At 39.1% G+C, this 20,942-nt stretch overlaps 2 protein-coding genes across 10 annotated transcripts in view; one reads left to right on the top strand and one right to left on the bottom strand.

Annotated features, from left to right (window-relative positions):
• Nucleotides 1–249: 249 nt before the first annotated feature.
• On the bottom strand, nt 250–15,475 carry ccdc107 (coiled-coil domain containing 107). 3 transcript variants are annotated; one of them, XM_048975757.1, is made up of 6 exons: nt 15,235–15,475; nt 13,778–13,989; nt 3,308–3,380; nt 3,131–3,221; nt 2,442–2,551; nt 250–1,259 (listed from the first exon to the last, which is right to left on the bottom strand). In XM_048975757.1, the coding sequence occupies exons 1-6, from the start codon at nt 15,266–15,268 to the stop codon at nt 973–975; spliced, it is 807 nt and encodes a 268-aa protein (XP_048831714.1). In that variant the 5' UTR covers nt 15,269–15,475; the 3' UTR covers nt 250–972. The 3 variants fall into 3 exon arrangements, with proteins under 3 accessions (XP_048831714.1, XP_048831672.1, XP_048831588.1); XM_048975715.1 differs by lacking the exons at nt 13,778–13,989; nt 15,235–15,475 and adding exons at nt 5,489–5,700; nt 6,007–6,340 and having other exon boundaries at nt 2,472–2,551; XM_048975631.1 differs by lacking the exons at nt 13,778–13,989; nt 15,235–15,475 and adding exons at nt 5,489–5,700; nt 6,007–6,338.
• cmah (cytidine monophospho-N-acetylneuraminic acid hydroxylase) overlaps nt 4,211–20,942 on the top strand; it is a 41,492-nt gene continuing 24,760 nt past the window's right edge. For 2 of the 7 annotated variants that reach the window (XM_048975293.1, XM_048975212.1), the window contains exons 1-6: nt 6,432–7,275; nt 7,741–7,891; nt 8,187–8,329; nt 8,430–8,586; nt 8,677–8,770; nt 9,721–11,609. The gene's annotated coding sequence lies outside the window, so the exon portion shown is untranslated. Of the gene's footprint in view, nt 4,323–6,431; nt 7,276–7,740; nt 7,892–8,186; nt 8,330–8,429; nt 8,587–8,676; nt 8,771–9,720; nt 11,610–19,089; nt 19,467–20,942 lie in introns of those variants that run through there. The other 5 variants (XM_048974980.1, XM_048974927.1, XM_048974849.1 and 2 more) reach the window with 5 other exon arrangements.

Below are 20,942 nucleotides of genomic sequence, written 5' to 3'. Positions count from 1 at the left end.
ATTTTCTTTGCCGCTAAAACGCAATACGCCGCCTTCAAAAAAGTTCCAAATAATGATAAACGAAGTGGTCGTAAGAACACGTACAACAAAAAGATCTGGATGGCACGACAAGAAATTTTAAAGTATTGTGTGAATTACCAATACAGCACACAATAGGTGCCTCCCCCCCCCCCCCACCAAACAGCCTGAGTCTGCCACTGATACAATTCATCATTTTTACATCCAGGATGCAAGATTGTTAAAAATACCTTTCAGACATTTTCAGATTTATTATAAGGCATTGAGTACTCATTTCATCATTGCATAAAAGGATGCACACAAATCTTTATAACATTGAGACAGGCAATGCATAATAGACTATTTAAATAAAAACAAATAATTACATTTTATTCACTGTGCTGATCAAGACACCATTATTCCTCATCATCCTATGTAACATCTTTCCAGCAGCAGGACGAGAAAAGCAAAGCACCATGCTTCCTGGCCTATGCACTGATTTGGGATCACAGTTTGTAGTTATGTCTACTATTTAAGCCCAGGACCCAGCAAACAGACACAGATGTACCTGTGAATTTTAAGGCTTGCATTCTGTTCCAAGTCACTTTGACTAACATTTGCAGGTAATATGTAGCCTAGCTAACCCTCCAAGACCTAATGTAACTGACCAGCGCATGCAAAACGTGCTGTGAAGCATACATGTAAAAACTGAAACCACTTCACAGATAAAGACACAAGTGGCAAAAAGCAGGTGTTTTGCTCATATATTTCCTTATAAAGAATTGTAAAAGTGCTTTTTGATGGACACTTGCCGTTTACTGCTTCGAAGTCTCTGGGCTGCCATTTTTCAATCTTGCAAAACAGTAAGATCATCATTTCTTCATATGCTAAGCTGTTCCACGAGAAGCACCTGCAGGCAGCCAGTAGGTACAATGCAGTTAAACAGTCTGAATGATATAATTCACAAAGCAGCCTTCATTCAGGTCTGTTGCGTCTTCTCAGCCCGACCACTGGGTCTGCTTTTGGGTCTCTGCTGGCAGTGACCTCATCCACTACATTTGTTCCACAGGCAGCTTCCCAAGAGGACACTGCACTTTCATGTCCCTCTTCACCCTCAAACTCTGATCCATCCAGATGGCCATCCTCTGCTGTCCCCTCTTCCAGGAGCCTCTCCTGCTCTTCTGATGGAGATCCAGATAGATGGTCCTCCTCAGCTGCCAGGGAATCAATGACATCTTCCAAGTTCTTCTCACATGGGAACTCTGCAAGGCGTGCACGGAGTATTGAATGACTCAGTTTGTTTACATATCCCAAATGCATAGTTCGCCAAGTCACATTTGATTTACTTACCTTCAGCAAAAAAGGTAAATCATACACCGCGTCAGAAAACTCACTATCATCTGCACTGGAAAATCTAAGACACCATAACACAACCAGAATGTCTCTCTCAGTATTTCACGCGGTTGGAGCTTATCTTTTCTGCAGTGGGCGTGAGAGAATGAATTCCCTCGACAGTTGCGATTCCCTTAAGTTGAATTTTTTTTTGGACAGTGGGAGGGAACCAGAGAACTCAGCATAAATCCACACCGGCATGGGGTGAACATGCAAAGTACGCAAACTATGCAAACTCAAAATATACATGAGCTATGCATGCACTCTCTGAGCCAATCACGATCATTCTCATTCCTGCTTTTTGACTAGATAGTAGATGTGGTGCATTTGTGAGGAAATTTAACAAAAAACGACTAATGAGGACAAAAGCAAAAAAAATGAAAAGATTTGTCTCCCACTGCATGGAAACAAGTTGCGTGTTTACAATTCATATGGTTGCGCTTTTACAATTCTCCTCTGCTCTCTGTATCGTACATGGCGGAGCTCCGCCCCGATGCGTGTGCAGACGCGTGTGCACGCACACACAGGTGAGCACACACAGGTGAGCACACACATGTGAGCACACTCCCACCAGCAGACAGAGAGCGTGCGTCGGAAAATATGTCACGTCAGCAGTGTAAACTGTGAGAGGGACTTCTCAACCAAGAACAGGGTAATAAATACATTTCACGATGGGATTTTCTGCTTTAAACTATCTCTTTGTTAAGCTATCATCTAGCACTTTTAAAGCCTAACAGTTAATGAATTTGCAGATCAAGACAAACATCTGTATTAGGTTGGAAGGAGACCATCATGCAGCCTACATGCGGATCTCAATAAATGGGCCAGACGTTTCTAACTTCTCATATCAAGAGGATGTAGAAATGTTCTCCCAGAAGCACAGAAAGATGCACTGCAGTGACAAAAGCTGCACACTTTCTGGATAACTGTCATAAAAAGAAATGTTCTGATGTTTAGTTCAGTTGTTATATTGACTGCTGTCATTAAAAGAAACACGTGAACTTCATCAATCCTGTCGGTGTCTGTCAGCTCTTAAAAACGGAAGACAATACCTTCAGCCATCATTAGTGGGCAGTCCATGCCTCTCTTCTTCATCAGATGTCGGATGGACTGAAGCTGGGACATGATTTCATTCTTCTGTTCGGATGCTACAGATTTAACGCTGATTTGGGAAAATGAAGGGGATGATACTCATTAAAAACTACAGCGTTTGACAATTTCTTCTTTAAAGCCGTTTCAATTGCCAGCAAGTATATCCAATCATGTCTCAACCACTTATCCTGATCAGGGTCACAGGTAGCTTACAGCCTCAAAAGGCAACACATGCCACAAAAAGGGGGTCACACCCTGCAGAGGATGCTAGTCCATCACAGGCCACATATACAAGCACACACACAATCACGCACCACAGGCAATTTAAAGGCATTTAACCTAACTGCATGACTTTAGACTGCAAGAGAAAACCTGCATAATATAGTTCAGATTCAAATTAAATAAAAATGTAGAATATATATAGAGTGGAAATCATAAATCTGCACAGCCTTACTGAAATTCCAGTTCATGTTTTAAAGTAAAAGCTTAAATCAAGGCAATATGCAAACCCAGGGGTGTCGCTACAAATTCCGGGCCTCCCGCCTTCCATCGACAAAAGTGGGGGGGTTAAGATAGCGTGTGCATACCTCTGATCCCACATGCAGCTGGCTCTAAGGGGTGTGCCGAGTTCTGTACAAGACTCACTTACCAGTTAGTCAGGGGGTCCAGCTGAGTGAGTATTGAATTCAGCATCTTCTCCGTTTGCGCTAAACGCTGCTCGAGTTCATTCAGCTGATTTTCTGTCAAAAGCCAAAACTGATGCCATTAACTAAACAGCAAAGCGGAAGAGGAGCAAAAGAAAAGCCCATTATTATTCAGAAAGTACCCGTCTCCGCTGACTTCTTCACCCCTTTCACCGTTTTGTCCTTCTCAGTCTTGGCGTCATCTTTAGACTTGATCTGCAGACGAGGAGAGATCAATAATGCATCTTTGCCAAAAAGGCATCTAGCAATTTTTCGTAAAAGCAACATAGCAAATTTCTTAAAAAAAAAAATCTGCAAATAGTTCTCCAGGAAAACTCTTGGGTCAATGGTATCGGATTAGTAAATGTTTCATTTCTGCTTCTGTGGCTTGTGGTGGCAAATGTGTACTATAAATATACAATACTTTGTGTTTTTGTTATATGTCATGTACATAAAGTGCGACTTACAGGATGTAAAATGTGGACGTCCTGACATCGTGGGGTAACAGTATTTAGTGCCTGAATGTATGCCGTTAAGCTTAATCATTTAGTACGGAAGAAGAAACTTGTTATAAGTTTCTCGATCGTTAGTTTACACAAACTTTAAAGGGCCTGCCGGCCCCTGGAGTCTGGGCCGGCCCCTCCGCCTTTGAGTCTGGACCCTCCCAAGGTTTCTTCCTTCTAGGGAGTTTTTCCTTGCTACTGTCACCTTTGGCTTACTCACTGGGGGGCTTTGGGTGAGGATGCTGTAAAGCGCTTTGAGACGATATAATGTCGTGAAACTGCACTATAAAAAAATTAATTTGTTTGTTGGATAGAATACACCAAATAATTATTTTAGCATAAATTGTCCACAAATCTGTATCTTTTTCCCACGCCATTTAAAATGCACTTTACCTCTGTTTAATCTAATAGATCAGTATTACAGAACTGTTTAAATGTCCGCATTGCAATATCAAGCGATTCAGCATACCAAACCTGCCTCCTGAAGTCTAGGAACTTGGGTGTAACAATAGGGGTTGGTCCTGTATTCTATTGTGGCATCTTAAACTGTGAACGATAATCTAATCGCCTACATGAGCCCGTTCAGCCGTCATTTTTAAAACGAGGAGCACGTCAAACCGGTTTCCATCCGCTCTCATTATTCACCACATAACCGGTAAGCTGATAATTATTCAAAATATACTAAGTATATGAAACTGATGTTTTGTGATGAAGAGAAAAAGTGACGCTTCAGTTTCAAAAAAATGTAAAATAAATGAACTGACAACATAAAATATAACAAAATATAAAAGCACCAGTGTGAGTCAGAGTGTAAAATGATTAACTCCTGACATATATAGTGTGGTAACAGTATAAAGCGGCCGTATTTATGTCGTTTTTATTTAATATGAAAGAAGTTTATCGATCATTAGCTTGCACAAACTGTATATGGATAGGCTACACTAAGCAATGCTTTTAGCATAAATCGCCCGAAAATAGTTTTCGATTTGACAACAACAAAAGTGATTTTCTGAAATGCAAGCACACCGCTATAGAATAAAGCTCCGACTATTTAGTCCAGTCGATATTGTTGGGCCGGAATGAGTGTAGTCATCATTTAGGTCTCATGTAGTAAAGTTAGTTCTGAACAGAAGCTCCTGCGAATTATGCAGGTATAATGTTAACGGCTGTTCTACGCCGCTTGGGTGAGTTATTTCATTTGTTTTTCCGTTCCATTACATTATCGGCTTTACATGCATCAGGTTCCACTAGCAGAAAAAACAGGAACTCATATGCAACACAAATTATATGTTCTTGTTTTTCATCCTAGCTACTTTAAAACATTACCGAACTTGTGAAATTAATAGGGGGGGATGTGGAGACTGTTCCATATATTACGCAATCGTCCCGTACTGAAAAATAAAAATTGTTATATCAACAACAACAATAAATTTATTTTTGTATAGCGCATTATCACAACATTACATTGTCTCAAAGCGCTTTACAGCATCCTCACCCAAACCCCCCAGTGAGTAAGCCATAGGCGACAGAGGCAAGGAAAAACTCCCTAGAAGGAAGAAACTTTGGGAGGGACCATCCTCTGTGAACCCATACTTGACGCGACATATCCTGTAATCTAATAAAACAGATAAACGTGCTAATATTTTAATTGCATGTGAAAATTTTGAGCGGAAAATTTAGTTCCGAATAAACTATGAGTTTTAGAAATTATTTTGATTTCCCCGATATTTTGTTAAACTGAATTTAACACCCTGCCCCCCTCATACACAAAACAGAAAAAGCACAACTTTTCACATCAATAATAAATAATTAAAAATCTACCTTTATAAACTTGTATACAGCAAAGACACCAACTCCGATAGCATACAGTGGCATCAAGGTGAACACGTAGCCCTTGCTGTTTGATTTATATTTATCGCTCTTCAGCTCTTTCTCCATCATCTTTCTCACTTGCTGCATATTTTCAAATGTCTGCGCCTTCGAATCTGCTGAATTCAGGTTGAACTGGTGCGGTCTTGCTGTACCCGGACCCACTGAAACACACACACAGGGTAACATGCATGCTGTGTATATTAGCAGTGAGCAATGTTTCTGTATTTGGCCATTAAAAAATACAGTGTCTGTGTGTGTATACATATATAACATTGACAATTCGATACGAATTATGTTGCCGAAACTAAAAAAAGAGCAAACTTTACTCTAATCATTTTGCGATTTGATCGCAACCACTTAGATACCACACCACAGAGCACAGTATACAATATGATCACTTAGCTAACAAGTAAACGAAGAGCTTGCTATGTGTGGGGAAAATTGTTCAGCATCAAAACAACGGCTACCTTTCCTATTAACACGCGGATCAAACCCTTTTGATTCTTTCGAGCCGGATCCACTATTGAACATTCTGGGAAAAACGACGAAAACAAGCAGCACAGCTGTGAGTGCTACCACCAGCTGCTGAGACGATGAAAGGACCATGTTTTATGTTTCACGGTAGTTACGAAAGCTTTCCTGCTATATCAGAGAGAAAACGAAAACATTAGATAACCGTAAATAAATATGCTGTTTGTAGTTTCTTCGTTAATATTAAACCGCGAATTGATCGTCGCAACAAACTTATAGATGATTTTCTTGTAGAATTTGCTGCATGATGCGCTTACTAGTACATATTACTTCCTGGTTTACGAACCAATCGTCTACTACCATCCATGAGAAGGAACTTACGTCATTTACGGAGCCGAACGTCCCGCCGAGAATAGCCGAAAGGAACCGCTTCTGATGAACTACGGCCGAAACAATCGCAGTTGCAAATTAATTTGGATTTTGAAATTTGGACCAGGCTTTAACACACCCTGGAGCTAGAGATTTTGAGCGTTGTGGTGATTTACAGGTCCTCCTGGTATATATTAACACATACAGTAAGCTTCTAATCAAGTTCTCTAATTTTCAGTCAAGTGCTTGAATCGTGGAAAATTGCATTTAAGCACAACTATTCCCCTCGTACCTGTATGATTTGGAATAATTAATGCATATTATCAGACAACAAGTCGTTATTCATAAAAGAGTAAGTGGATCAAAATTTTCTTTAGGTTTCTACCCTTTTTAATGAACATGGAGACGTTTATACTTATGGGGAGTTTATAACCCTTTAAAGAGGAAATGCTTCTCTTCTCTTACAGATTACATAAGCGTAACAAAATGCATCCCTGCTAAATTAAGAATGTTTATTAAGGCACATACACTGTAAAAAATGAATCATGAGGCTTGTAATTTTCATTAAAAAAAATTGATGTAATTATTAAAAATAATGTGCATATTTAATTAAAAAAATAGGTTTTCTGTGTTTCTAATAATATATTGAGAACATTTCACTAATAAAACTAAGAAATAAAATTTACCTATTTTTTTAAGGAGATGAATGCAATTTTTAGGCTTAATTTGAGGAACCGTTTAGGCTAAAAATTTGAGGAAAAAAGGCTTCATATTTATTTTAAGAGAATTGGTCCAATTATCTGGGTTTGATTGAGTCACCTTCATTTGAATCTCAACAACGGCTGTGGTCAGATGGCGTTTTGAAGGAGCAGACGATCAGTGTAAAATATTAAGAGGTAAGTTAAGCCCCTTACTATTTTTTACATTTTATTTTGATTTCTTAAATAAGCTCCTCAGGACACCGCTTATTCACGCTATAGTACAGGAATTGTTTTACACTGATTTTTTAATCTGAACGACATTTTGGCATGTGAAACAGTGACTATGTTCAACCAGGTCTTTTAAAATAAAGGTTTACAATTATGCGATGTTATTTGATGTGAAAATCTGAACTCGAGCTCATTAGTCATAACTCCTCACATGCACGTGCTGAGGCTAGAATGGACATGTTGGTCGCTAAAGCAAAAATAATTATGGCCATGCATCGAGCTTGATAGATGGGGCAGTTTCTATGATTATACTTAACTTTTAAGAGTGTTGATGTGTTTATATATTCGCTTCAAACTGTAAAGATGTATTAAATTAGCGTTTAATCATTTCACGCAATATATGCATTTTTTTCCATTCATCCTCGACGTTAGAAGGCGCCCTCTTAAACAAAGCAAGTCACAAACACCATAGAAGCAACACGATGGCGTTTCAGGAATTGATATGGACATAACCATGCTTTTGCCTAGTTGAAGAATACAAACATCTTTGCAATCATTAAGGCAATATCAGTCTCCACAAAGAGTAAGATATCTATAGCAATTTACATTTTCTCTTTGATTAATCTATGTAAAATTCGACCTGAATGAAGTTATTTGAACAGATTTGAGATTGACTATAATGCAAATTTATTTAAAATTAGTCATTAACGATATTTAAAAATGTTTAGACTTGTTTAGCAGTATTGGGTTTCTAGGCTTAAACCATTCCAATTTCATGATTTTGGTGATTAAAAATATGTAATAAAAATATTCCACAAACATTACATTAAATGTAAACCCTTATAACTACTTTTCTTTATGAATAATCATTTTAACAGCAACTTCTGAGATGACAATGGAGCTTGTGGCGAAAGAAAAAATGTCAAAAACCCTTGCTCTCCAAAGACAGGAGGTGGTTGAATTGTGCCCGACTGTTGCAGAATTTAAAGATCACTGGCCTGCTCTGTTTGACATTCTCCAGGTAGGGATTTTACATTTTGTCATTAAATACCGTCACAGATAATAATGTGGTTGTCAACTGACCATAATTATAATCAGTGTTTGTGTGTTTCATTTTTTAGATTAATAAAGAGTTTAGGAGAATTACTACTCTGCACCTTGAGCCAACATTTATTAAGATGTTGGATTACTACACTCCTAAACTTTTCACAATATTTTCCTGCAAAGGAGGAGCACTCGGACAGATTTTGAAGAAGAAAATGGGTGCCATTACAGCAGGTATTTTAGCTGGTATTTTTTATCATTATTTGATATTTGCTTCATTATTATTGGGTACTATTACTAATTTCTACACTTTTGGTGCCTTAGACCTCACATCAAAACATAGAAAAGAGATGTTGTCCTCTGTTGCTTGGTCTATTACTTGGGTGAGAAGGAGGAAGACCTCATCCAGGAGTACAATGTAAGTGTCTAAAACTAATTCAGATATTTATTGTTTGCAGAAAACTGCAATTAGCATTTGTTTTCCTTTACAAAAACAGAAATACATCTTAAACATAAGTACGTTCCTCATGTAAAAAAATTCTTGCACTAGTGTCAGCAATATAAATGAAATAAATTAAACATTGTTAACATTTCTGAAAACATCCTGTCCGCCATTAGCCATAGTATACTTGAGTTTGTTGTAGTGTCAGTACAAATATGTAGCAAGTATACTTTATTAGAAAGTCTTTAACCTCAGATTGTGGCACCTCGAGAGCTAAAGCTACACGAATAAATGTATACCCAACTGTGAATTTGAGTGGCATATGGTTTGCCGACTGTTGGAGAAAGCGCTAGGCTTTGCACTCCAACTCTGCACACAGGACCAAACTATATGTTGGAGAAAGTGTCAGGCTTTCCACCCCAACTCTGCACACACTATGAATTACGAGACAACACACTTTAAAGTTTTACTTTTTACTTGCGAAAGGGTAACCACACTCTCTGCAGAATGAGCTACAGCAGAATGTGCTACAAAGGGTGGTTCCCCTTGGCACCTTTATTTATAGTCAGTGGGAGGCACAGGGGTCTTGCAAAATAGGGAGGTGAGAGCAAGAAGAGGAAGTTCTGGTTTTGCTTATGTGGGCAGCTGTTGAGCACATACTCAGGGTATGTGCAAGCTGAATGCTATTATTAATATAATCTAAAGTATGAGGCTAGAGGAAAACAAAATAATGTATATACATATTTACACTCATTGCTGATTATACAGAAATGATAAATGATTAATAACAGTTTCTTCAACCTAACACTGCCCATACATTTCTTATCCAGAATAAACTTAAGGAAATCCGTTTTAAAATTATGTACCACTATACAACCAAAAATGCTTAGACTGAGGACAGAACGGTTTCCTCCTCTGTTTTGCAGACTGAACACGAAGGGGAGCTGTCTTCTAAAAATGTACATGGCCAGCTATGATGTCAGCAGCTCCTTTTCTGGTTGAAATGCAGTGCAAATGGTTTTTTGGAATTAAGTTCATTTTCATGGCAAAGACGGATTTTGCAATTAACTGCAATTAATCTGATCATTCTTCATAACATTCTGGAATATATGCAAATTGGCATAAAAAAACGGAGGCAGCAGGCTTTGTGAAAATGAACTTTTGTGTCATTCTCAAAACTTTTGGCCACGGTTGTACCAATACAGCACACAATAGGTGCCTTCCCCCCCCCTCCCCCCCATCAAACAGCCTGAGTCTGCCGCTAATACAGTTCATCACTTTTACATCCAGGGTACAAGATTGTTAAAAATACCTTTCAGACACTTTCAAATTTATTATAAGGCATTGAGTACTCATTTCATCATTGCATAAAAGGATGCACACAAATCTTTATAACATTGAGACAGGCAATGCATAATAGACTATTTAAATAAAAACAAATAATTACATTTTATTCACTGTGCTGATCAAGACACCATTATTCCCCATTATCCTAACATCTATGTAGCCTAGCTAACCCTCCAAGACCTAATGTAACTGACCAGCGCATGCAAGACGTGCTGTGAAGCATACATGTAAAAACCACTTGACAGATAAAGACACCAGTGGCAAAAAAACTGTCTGATCCTTCTAAGTCTCAGTGCTATCTTTAGACTTGATCTGCAGACATGCTTTTCCCCACAGCACTTAACATGTAATTTACCTCTGTTTAATCGAATCGATCGGTATTAACGAGCTGTTTGAAGTATGTTACAGCACGTAAAATAGGAACGTACTGTAATGAACCTAAACTAGCGTCAGAGGCGGTGAAAGGAGAATAGGTCACCACAAGACGTCAGCTACAATTACAGAAATAATTTTATTCAGCACAATTCATGCAGCGACCCATCGGGTCGGGTCTGGGTTCACAACGGGTTCGGCCCTGCTATCTCCCCGTAGCAAACAACCCCTTCCAAGCGTCTGTTAACACACGTTACCACGCAGTAAATCCCGCACCATACAACATCCCTATTAGGGCACGGCACACCAATAGCACTGCAATGCACAGTAATCCCCACACTTCGGGCACAGGCAAGCGTTACGGGACCAGAACCACCTCTATAGTGCCGACCCTTGTCCTCCCCCTACCACACCGGAACCTGTCCATACAGCCCGGTATCTGGCTTCACCACCGGCAGCCCTAAACGGCATACGAGCGGAACCTCTCTCCCGGACCCAACGAGTACTACGCCTAACAGAACGTTTTTCTCTCGAGCACGGCTCTCACTCCCTCTCTTAACCCCACATCCCTCACAGCCCAGGGGTAGCCACTTATTTAACTACTACTGTACCTTCCACGTCCATCCCTCACCATCCACACAAACACACATCATTACAGTACTGACATAGTCTGGTAACAATATAAAGTGCCTGTATGGAAGTAAAAACTTGTTATAAGTTTCTCGATCTTTAGTTTGCACAAACTTTAAAAGGATAGAATACACCAATTAATTATTTTATCATAAATTCCCCGCAAATCTGTAGGTTTTCCCTACGGCATTTAAAATGTACTATACCTGCTTAATCTAATTGATCAGCATTACAGAACTGTTTAAATGTCCGCATCGCAATATCAAGCGATTCAGGATGGCAAACTTGCCTCCTGAAGTCTAGGAACTTGGGTGTAACAATGGGGGTTGGTCCTGTATTCTGTTGTGACATCTTAAACTGTGAACGATAATCTAATCGCCTACATGAGCCCGTTCAGCCGTCATTTTTAAAACGAGGAGCACGTCAAACGGGATTCCATCCGCTCTCATTATTCACCAAATAACCGGTAAGCTGATAATTATTCAAAATATACTAAGTATACTGGTAAATATATTTAACAAACAGCTAAACGATTTTAAAACACATTGAAATTGATGTTTTGTGATGAAGAGATAAAGTGACGCTTCAGTTTCAAAAAATGTAAAATAAATGAACTGACAACATAAAATATAACAACATATAAAAGCACCAGAGTGAGTCAGAGTGTAAAATGATTAACTTCTGACATATATAGTGTGGTAACAGTATAAAGTGGCCGTATATATGTCGTTTTTATTTAATATGAAAGAAGTTTATCGATTTTTAGCTTTCACACACTGTATATGGATAGGCTACACCAAGCAATGCTTTTAGCAAAAAAATCCGTAAAATCCGTAGCTTTTTCGTACAGCACTTAAAATGTGCTTTACTTTTATTGAATCCCTTTAATTGAATCCCTCTGCTCTCTCGGTCTACTTCAGAACAGACAAGACACCCCTTTTCGATTTGACAACAACAAAAGTGATTTTATGAAATGCAAGCACGCCACTATAGAGTAAATTTCCGACTATTCCGTTTTTGTCAGACTATTCAGAATTGCGCAGGTATAATGTTAACGGCTGTTCTATGCCGCTTACATGCATGAGTTATTTCATTTGTTTTTCCGTTTCATTACATTATCGGATTTACATGTATCAGGTTCCACTAGCAGAAAAAACAGGAACTCATATACAACACAAATCCTTGTTTTTCATCCTAGCTACTTTAAAACATTACCGAACTTGTGAAATGAATGGGGTGTGGAGACTGTTCCATATATTACGCGATCGTCCCGTATAGAAAAATAAAATGCTATATCATCTTCGAACCCATACTGGACGCGATCCTGTGGTCTAATAAAATCAGTGAACGTGCTTCTATTTTCATTGCCTGCGAGTCTTACTACTTTGTGGCGGGGAAATAAAGTTTCCACATAAATGAGTTTGATGAAATCTTTTTCTTTCTTGTTAAACCGAATGTAACACCCTGACGCCCCCCCCCCCCCCCCCCCCGCACTCAATCTCTCTCTCTCTCTCTTTCTCTCACACACACAACAGAAAAGCACAACTTTTCATATAAATAAAAAAGAAAATTAAAATCTACCTTTGTAAACGTATATACGTCAAACCCACCAACTCCGATAGCATACAGTGGCATCGAGGTGAACACGTAGCCCTTGCTGTTTGATTTATATGTATTAGGGCTGGGACTTTAACTCGTTAATTTCGATTAATTAATTATGGAAAAATAGCGAATTAAAAAAATGAACGCATTTTATTCACACTATTCTGTCCTTGCTAATGTTAGTACGCAATTTCAGCTTGACAGATAGCTGACAGGCTCCTCCAACAAACATCCGGAAAGAAAATCTTGCAGTTTGAGATGTTCACTAAAAGAGGCACTGTGAAACTGAACATACGATACACATATCACACTCAAACAATACACAATAAACACTTTGCACTTACAAGCGGTTAAATTAACACTAGCGATTAGTGGGATGCTAATAAAACATTGTAAATGCCATTGGCGCCCTAGCCCGATTTGAATTTCAATGCTTACATTACCCTTTTCACAGATCGCGAACTACTTAATAGCTTATCAGGTTAGTATTTAAGGTAAGTAATTATACCATTTTAGATGGTAGACATTACACGTACTTTATCTTGGTCTGTATATTTTTGGCCAGGGATACTTGAGTGAGTTTTTGACTGAAACGGGATTGTTTGGTTTTTCATGCACGATGTTTGAAAGAGGGGAGCAGCTGTCAATCAGTACTTTGGCATTTTTGGCATGAAGTTTAAGCTTACTGTATGTATATTGATTCATTCACCAACCAAACTTAAATTTCTTATTTCTCGTGTCAAATACTGAAATGTGATTAAAATGTGATTATTTTCGATTAATTACAAAGCTTCTAATTAATTAGATTAGTTTTTCTTTAATGGTGTGTCACCCCTTATATTTATCGCTCTTCAGCTCTTTCTCAAAATGAAAATTTTGAGCGGAAAATTTAGTTCCGAATAAACTGAGTTTTAGAAATTATTTTGATTTCCCCGATATTTTGTTCAACTGAATTTAACACCCTGCCCCCCTCATACACAAAACAGAAAAAGCACAACTTTTCACATCAATAATAAATAATTAAAAATCTACCTTTATAAACTTGTATACAGCAAAGACACCAACTCCGATAGCATACAGTGGCATCAAGGTGAACACGTAGCCCTTGCTGTTTGATTTATATTTATCGCTCTTCAGCTCTTTCTCCATCATCTTTCTCACTTGCTGCATATTTTCAAATGTCTGCGCCTTCGAATCTGCTGAATTCAGGTTGAACTGGTGCGGTCTTGCTGCACCCAGACCCACTGAAACACACACACAGGATAACATGTATGCTGTGAATATTAGCAGTGAGCAATGTTTTTGTACTTGGCCATTAAAAAAAATGTGTGTATATACTATATTGGGAAAAGTATTGGGACACCTGCCTTTACACACACATGAGCTTCAATGGCATCCCATTCTTAACACATAGGCTTTAATATGGAGTTGGCCCACCCTTTGCAACTATAACAGCTTGAACTCTTTTGGGAAGGCTGTCCACAAGGTTTAGGAGAGTGTTTATGGGAATGAGCTATAAGGCTCAGCAAACTTTCTATTCGCTTAAAATCATTATGGATAAACTGTGAATTTTTGTATCATATTATAATTTTACGTCATTTTTTAATTATTTTTATTTCCTTATTTGTGTTCGTATGCTGTCCTTATTTCTCCAGAGTAATTATACACCTGCGCTTTGTTCAGTTTGATTGAAATAGCATGTTTGTTAAAATCTTATTTTTATTAAAATATTGGTCATCTCCGAGTCTTATGAATGTATATCAATTGCTTCAGTTCTAATTAAAATGAAAAACGATCACGTGTTTAATATAAAGTCAGCTAGCAAAATCACTTTTATTGCTTGTGTTTCCGTAGGTTGCGCGATGACGCGGTTCTTTTGGTGACGCCCGCTAGGTGGCGGCCAGTTTTGGAAAAAATAGACCCACGATTGCACATATATGGGCATATATGTGAATAAAAAAGGTACAACAAGATTCAGCCCAAGCAGCCCCTATTTTTCCTCAATAAAAACACTGATAACACAAGAGCAGTGAAAATGATGCTGTCGTAGTTTAACATGGAGCTGGAGCCTGTTTGTACACTAAGAGCAAAGAGACGGTTCCGTTAAAGAGATGGTGAACTCAGGTGGAGTGAAGGAAAACAACAGCAGTGCTTGTAATCGTTACTAAACCTTTACTGGTAAAGAGCTGGCGAGAGTCTTTAACCAAACCAGCTGTTCAACATGCTGAAAGGTGAAGAAAAGCGATGTTTTCAGCTACTCCCATCCACCGCCGTTTGTCTTCCACAGCAGCAAGGCTACAGTAAAGCTCAAATAGAAGCTGTATGCAGGTAAACTGTTAGCTTAGTTTGACACAATATTTAAATTTGGCAACTTGCAGCTGCTTGGGCTGAAAATTGTTATACTTGGTATATTCAGACATATGTCCATAAATACCTTTCTAGCGCAAGTCTATTTTAGCCGCAGATGTGAGTGAAACGCTCGCGCTTACCATGTACTGGTTCCGCCCTGTGGACTGGATGCATAGACTGGGTATTTTCTGTTGAGACGTTGAATCATTAACGTTGTGCTATTGTGGTAAGCTAATTCGGATTTAAAACACACTGTACAGTATTTTCGCTTTTCTTTTTTTGAAATGGTCCCTAAACATTTTACGTCTTTTCCTCTGACTTTCCTCGCTATTTTCCCTGTTTTCCTCCATTGCGCCATCAAATCAAACCTGTTACACGTAAGGCAGCGTAAGCACCATGTGCGACAGTGATAATCCTCCGAGTGAAACAAGTAATCACTAAGCAATACATAGTCGTGTGGATAGTCAATCTCTGGGATCTGTCCATCTATAGGCTGTAAATGTGGGTAATGGAGAGCAGCATGTGGTGTAGAGATCTCTGACCGGTTATTTCTAATGCTATTACACTCTGTTAAAGTTGGAAGAGGAATAGTGACATGGCAGTGACATTTAAGGAAGGAATAAGTTTTCAGACAGTAAATGGAACTTTGGCTGTCTAAATGGAAGATGTCAAAGAATTCGTCAATGACGGCATATACTTTGATTGCCTTATCCTTGTGACCAGATGGGAGTACATCAACTGGGCAAATTTTTAAACAGGTCTTACCGCTCTGATTAGCTCCATGGACCTATAGAATTGAAGTAGTGAATTGAAGGATCTTCCTCTGCAGGATCACTTCCCTCCCCAGCATGCATTTAAAGACTTACTGTAGCTGTAGGTCCTTGTTGTAGGACTGAGTGATGTTTTCACTACCACACTACATTGCATTTTATAGATGTTTCACACTTCCTCGCTAGGTATGTCGTTGATGCTATACATATTCAAAGCAAATAGCATTCTGTTTTAGGAAGGTTTTCTTATCTTCCAGGGATGTTTCCCTAAACCCACGACACTTGTGTAGGGCGTGCGGCTTTCTATGAGTTGGACGCAGGGTGGGTTAGAGATAGCCTTCTGCGTTTCTGTCTTGTTGGCTTATCCAGATGCATGTCCGTTTTATGAACTGAAACTGACGTTCTGTGCACGTTTCTGAGCTGATCTGGTTTTGTGTGGTTGGCATGAAGAGGGAGGAAACAGCTCGGTTCTTTGCCCCTATTCAGCTGCTCTGATATGGAATCTATGAGAACCGAGAGGGGGGGGAAAGGAGACCCTGTGTTGCCTTGTGAACATGTAGCATAGCATCATCCATCACCTGTGCTGCATCTAGACAGGTGAGACCAGAAAGCACTCCCTCTCGTTTTGCTGCCTGAAGCTCCAACAACAGATTTCCTAGCTCCCATTTTTTCCCAGTCCTTATTTAAGACGGAAGTTATCAGCCCTTATAAGCAGCGCGCTCTCAATGACCTCAGGTGGCCCAACCCATTCATCAAATCGCCACCAAATCATTTCAAGGCCTTTTACTGGGCTATAGACATGAACAGCTCTTATCCATTTTGCCTGTTCTCTTGACTCTGTTCTAGCCACGTAATTAGTAGATCCATCTCTTCTTTAACTGAGAGGTGCTTAACAATGATGCTTTCCAGGCTCTATGGTTTTCTGGTCGATCATCAAATTGCAGTAAGCCTGTGGCAATGACTTCTCTGCATCATTTGCCAATCATCTCTTTTACTGGTTGGTGCCGCGGCTGAACATAATGGTGGCGTGACCATCTCTACTTAGTTTTTTTCAATACCCAGCCGTGAACTTTTGCTGAATTCAGCTGAATCCCTTCCTTCTGTAGCAAACCTTAGCAGCTTCTGCTTGTTGCACGTTGTCTGGATCGAGGGTTAATAATATATTTGTCCTTCAGCATAGTGATAAGCTGCAGCACTAATAAAGTACATATTCATACATCAAAGGCTAACAAAATAGCTAACAGATACAGAATCAGCACGAGGTGCTAATTCATACTTGTTTTTCATCACATTGTGTACAGCTTTAATTGGTCTGCATTTTCTGAAGGTTACAAAGTCAATCTCTGCACAGTTTACATCAGCTTCTTATAGAGTCCTAATGATTGCATTCTCTATGCGTTACGAAGTGCTAAATAATTTATGAGCATCTTAGTTATCTGTAGGTAAGTGAGCGTGATTCTCAGGTGTCCTGAAGTGGCCAAAATTAGCATTGAGTTTCTATGCTCTAAAGCCCAAATGCTCTTGAACATATTCATTACACAGTATACGTTAACTATATCAAATCTATGGGAAGTACCACATACAGGTTTTACAGAGCCGTTATCATCATAAAGAGTTCCGATGGCTGCAGAAAGGTAAGCTCTAAAGTGTATAAAAATGAATTGGTGTTCTACAAAGTGAAACACCTTGTAAAATCAGCAGCAACAACAACAACAACAACAATAATAATAATAATAATCAATTAATAAATTAATTATAATTAATAAGTTCTGGGCATAGTAAGAGGCCAAGAACAATCTTATATTATTAGGTATATGTCAGTTCTATACGAAGCCAGATTTCTGAATTTAGAGTTAATTTAAGCCTTCCAGGTAATATCAGTGTCAATATCTTCTAGTCAATATTTAATAAGGAAATTGGATGCCAGTTACCTATTGTCATCCGATCCTCGTGTGTGCCACGCCCCCTGATTATCCACGTGTGCTTCCCTGATCTTGCCCAGCTGTGTCCGATTATTTTCGCCCAGTCTTGTCTATTTCAGTCCATGTTTTGCCTTAGTTTTGTCCGTCGTTGATGTTAGTTAGTCTGAGTGCTGGTCTTCTGCCCCGCAGAAGCATGTAACAATGTTGCAATTTTATTGGTTTCATAACAAACGTTCATTGACAAGTAGTGTTTAATATATCTGCAGATATTTTTCGCGTAGGCATTTTTTTTTCCATTTTTACTGACTGTGTCCCGAGGGTCTAGGGCGCGGCGGTGACTGTTGCTTCATCTTACGTGGAACCACTGCTGCTCTGCCTAGCTGCGGCTTTGCATTACTGCTGCCGTCTAGTAACGCTCGCACGGTTTCGCGCTTTGCGCGTTTTCGGTTTGTCTTGTACTCCGTCCAGCCTATAGCAGGCTTGTGTGTGTGTGTGTGTGTGTGTGTGTGTGTGTGTGTGTGTGTGTGTGTGTGTGTGTGTGTGTGTGTGTGTGTGTGTGTGTGTGTGTGTGTGTGTCCCCGTCCCCGCTTTTCAATGATTTGTGGGCTTTTATTAAATGGTTTTTTGTTTGGTATACTTGGTGTTATGTTTTGAATGAGTAATGCCCTTACTAGCGCCCAGTCGGGACTGGCAAGAAGTGGCTGCTGGTACGCGGGCTGCATTACAAGCCTATGGTGTTCCGATTCACGGATTAATCTTTTTATGGTTTTACTTTTTAATAAAGATTGTGTGTGTTTCGGAACAACGCATCTCCGCTTTTCTGGTAAACAGACCAGTGTGCTTTGCCCGGGGGTAGGGCGATTAAACTTTCTCTGGGTGTGATACCTGGGGTGACGTGGTCGGGCTAACTTGTGGCTATTAGTACCAAACAGTGGTACCATTTGGCAGTATTGCATTCTACCACTCGCTGCGCATAGAATTACGGCTTCGGGAGACGTTGCTACTGACTGACTCAGTTCATTTCTTGCCATTGCAGCCACTGCTACCCAAAGCGGTAATAAACACATTGTTGCCGTTTTATGTTATTGCAAAGGTGCTATTAATTAAAAAGCACATAATGACACTGTCAATTTTTTACTCAGTTGCCGTTTTATGACTAATCTGCTTTTCAATTATTACTTCAAGTAATTATGTACTTGTACCTACTGATTGTAAGCCCCTTGTTTGTGTAACTGTAAATATATACTTACTGTGTTCCCAAATTCATTACGTGAACCACATCCAATCCTCGCGTTTCTTTAGCCGTTGTACAAATTACCCATTGTATGTGCACCGTATTCTTCGGCATCCGCCCTCCCTACTTTTTCCTCGTTTGACTGGTTCGGTTCTATAGTTCATAGCTTCGTTAGTCTTTTTTAGGGCTGTATAAAAGTCTGGAATGTCGGTTCCTTTGAATTGTAAAGAAAACAATGCTGTTCTTAAAGAGCACAGCATTTCCCTGTAATACGATGTAAGACGGCTATGCGCATAAAACCGCTGGTAGAAGGTGAGGTTATTAGGCGTAAATAGCCCATAGGCGACTCTTCTTCAAATACTCCGACCTGTCAAGGAAGATAAGTCAGAGAATATTATCCTGGTGTTGACGTGTTGGGGACAGCGTTGAAAACGTCCCAGGAGAAGGTAATGGGATTTTGCCATTTTCTTGCCCTTAATGAAGAGCTGATGTAGTGCAGTTAATTTCCCAAAACAGGGGAAAACTTTTTCGCTCCTCATTATACACCTGCAATGCACACAGCTCAACACAAAATAGGTCTTTGATTTTTCTATAAATTCAGTCATCTTGTGTTCTGTGTGTTCTTGTACCTTCAGTAATGTCTCAGATCTTCATTTGTATCAATAAAAAATATATAGACCTAAGTTAAATTCAACCTGCGATGATTCTTTACTGTGTGTTCTTTTTCCAAAAACGGAAAAGTAAAATTTAACAAGTGTTGTATTGTAGGCATAGCTTTCACGGGTCATGAAAATAATCATTAGCCACTGAAAATAAAAATAGATTTTAACTGTAAATCCGGTGATTACTTCAATAATTTGAGTCGAGAAATTCAGTTTCGTACACTAACCGTTATAGGTTTCTAATGTTTATTTCTTTTATTTGTTTTCTTTTATTAGCTGTATTTCCAGGTCATTCGGAAAAGTAGTAGTTTTGCCGTCAAAAGTAGTTTTGTCATCAAACGGGAATAGATTGAATGCAAAGGGAAGGGGAAATCATCACGGTCGCTGATGCCGTGTTAAATCTTTAATGATGCCTGCAGATTATTGCAGATGTAAAGTTTTACTTTAACTGTTTTATTTTCTGTTCCCGAGGACTTCTCGTGTGCCCGAATATACTGTGGATTTCAGGATTTAATTTTTTTTGAGGCGTTTGTTAATTAAATGCTACTAGGTACGTCCCAGCGAGCATTTTAATTGTTAGTTCTCAATATTTCTAAGCCTCTGGGTTTCTGTCGCTATGCATATACGCTGGTCACCAGTTCTGCAATGTGACATCAAACGCCGCTTTTTTTTCTCGCGTTTATCAAATTCTTAGCTGTTATATTAATTATCGACATGTTAATTGTCGATAATACAAATCTCCGAGTTTTTACTGTCTTTTCTTTTTATTCCAAAATTTGCTTTTAATATATAAAATTAATTACTTAAAGCTGGACCACAACATAATTGTTTCTAATTTCTTTTTCATTTTAAGGTAGTGATAACGCAAAAATCACATTATTTTTTCGAGTGTAGTTTTACCCGCACATCTAAAACTGAACAATTGTGACCGTCGCCACGAAATAAGTCTTAAATCGCACTGGTAGAGCTGCACCCGTAAGACTCGTTTCGTGGTGTTGGGTCACAAATGATGTTTCAGATAGACGACAGCAGAAGTCTTTAAAAAAGCAGAAGTCTAGTAATTAAGCTTACGTTATTTAAAATGTAGTCATGACCATGGAAGCAGTGCTTAGCACAAAATCGTTTAGTGGTGCGGGAAAAAATTAAGAGACTAATGGTAAATGGACTGCATTTATATAGCGCTTTTCTACTCCTACGAGTACTCAAAGCGCTTTACATTTCATGCCTCACATTCACCCATCCACACACCGGTGGCGGAGG

Source organism: Brienomyrus brachyistius, chromosome 1, assembly GCF_023856365.1.
Source record: "Brienomyrus brachyistius isolate T26 chromosome 1, BBRACH_0.4, whole genome shotgun sequence".
Lineage (NCBI taxonomy): Eukaryota > Metazoa > Chordata > Actinopteri > Osteoglossiformes > Mormyridae > Brienomyrus > Brienomyrus brachyistius.
Note: the sequence above shows the minus strand (reverse complement) of the source record. Positions and strands in the feature narration are given on the sequence as shown.

What these genes read in the sequence shown, in the direction of transcription:
- ccdc107 (XM_048975631.1), bottom strand. Translation starts at nt 6,145, where the DNA reads ATGGTCCTTTCATCGTCTCAGCAGCTGGTGGTAGCACTCACAGCTGTG. An exon ending in CTGGACCCCCTGACTAACTG is followed by an intron (nt 2,552 to 3,130) that starts GTAAGTGAGTCT and finishes TTCCCAAATCAG; the next exon opens with CGTTAAATCTGTAGCATCCG. An exon ending in CCCACTAATGATGGCTGAAG is followed by an intron (nt 1,260 to 2,441) that starts GTATTGTCTTCC and finishes CACGCCTTGCAG; the next exon opens with AGTTCCCATGTGAGAAGAAC.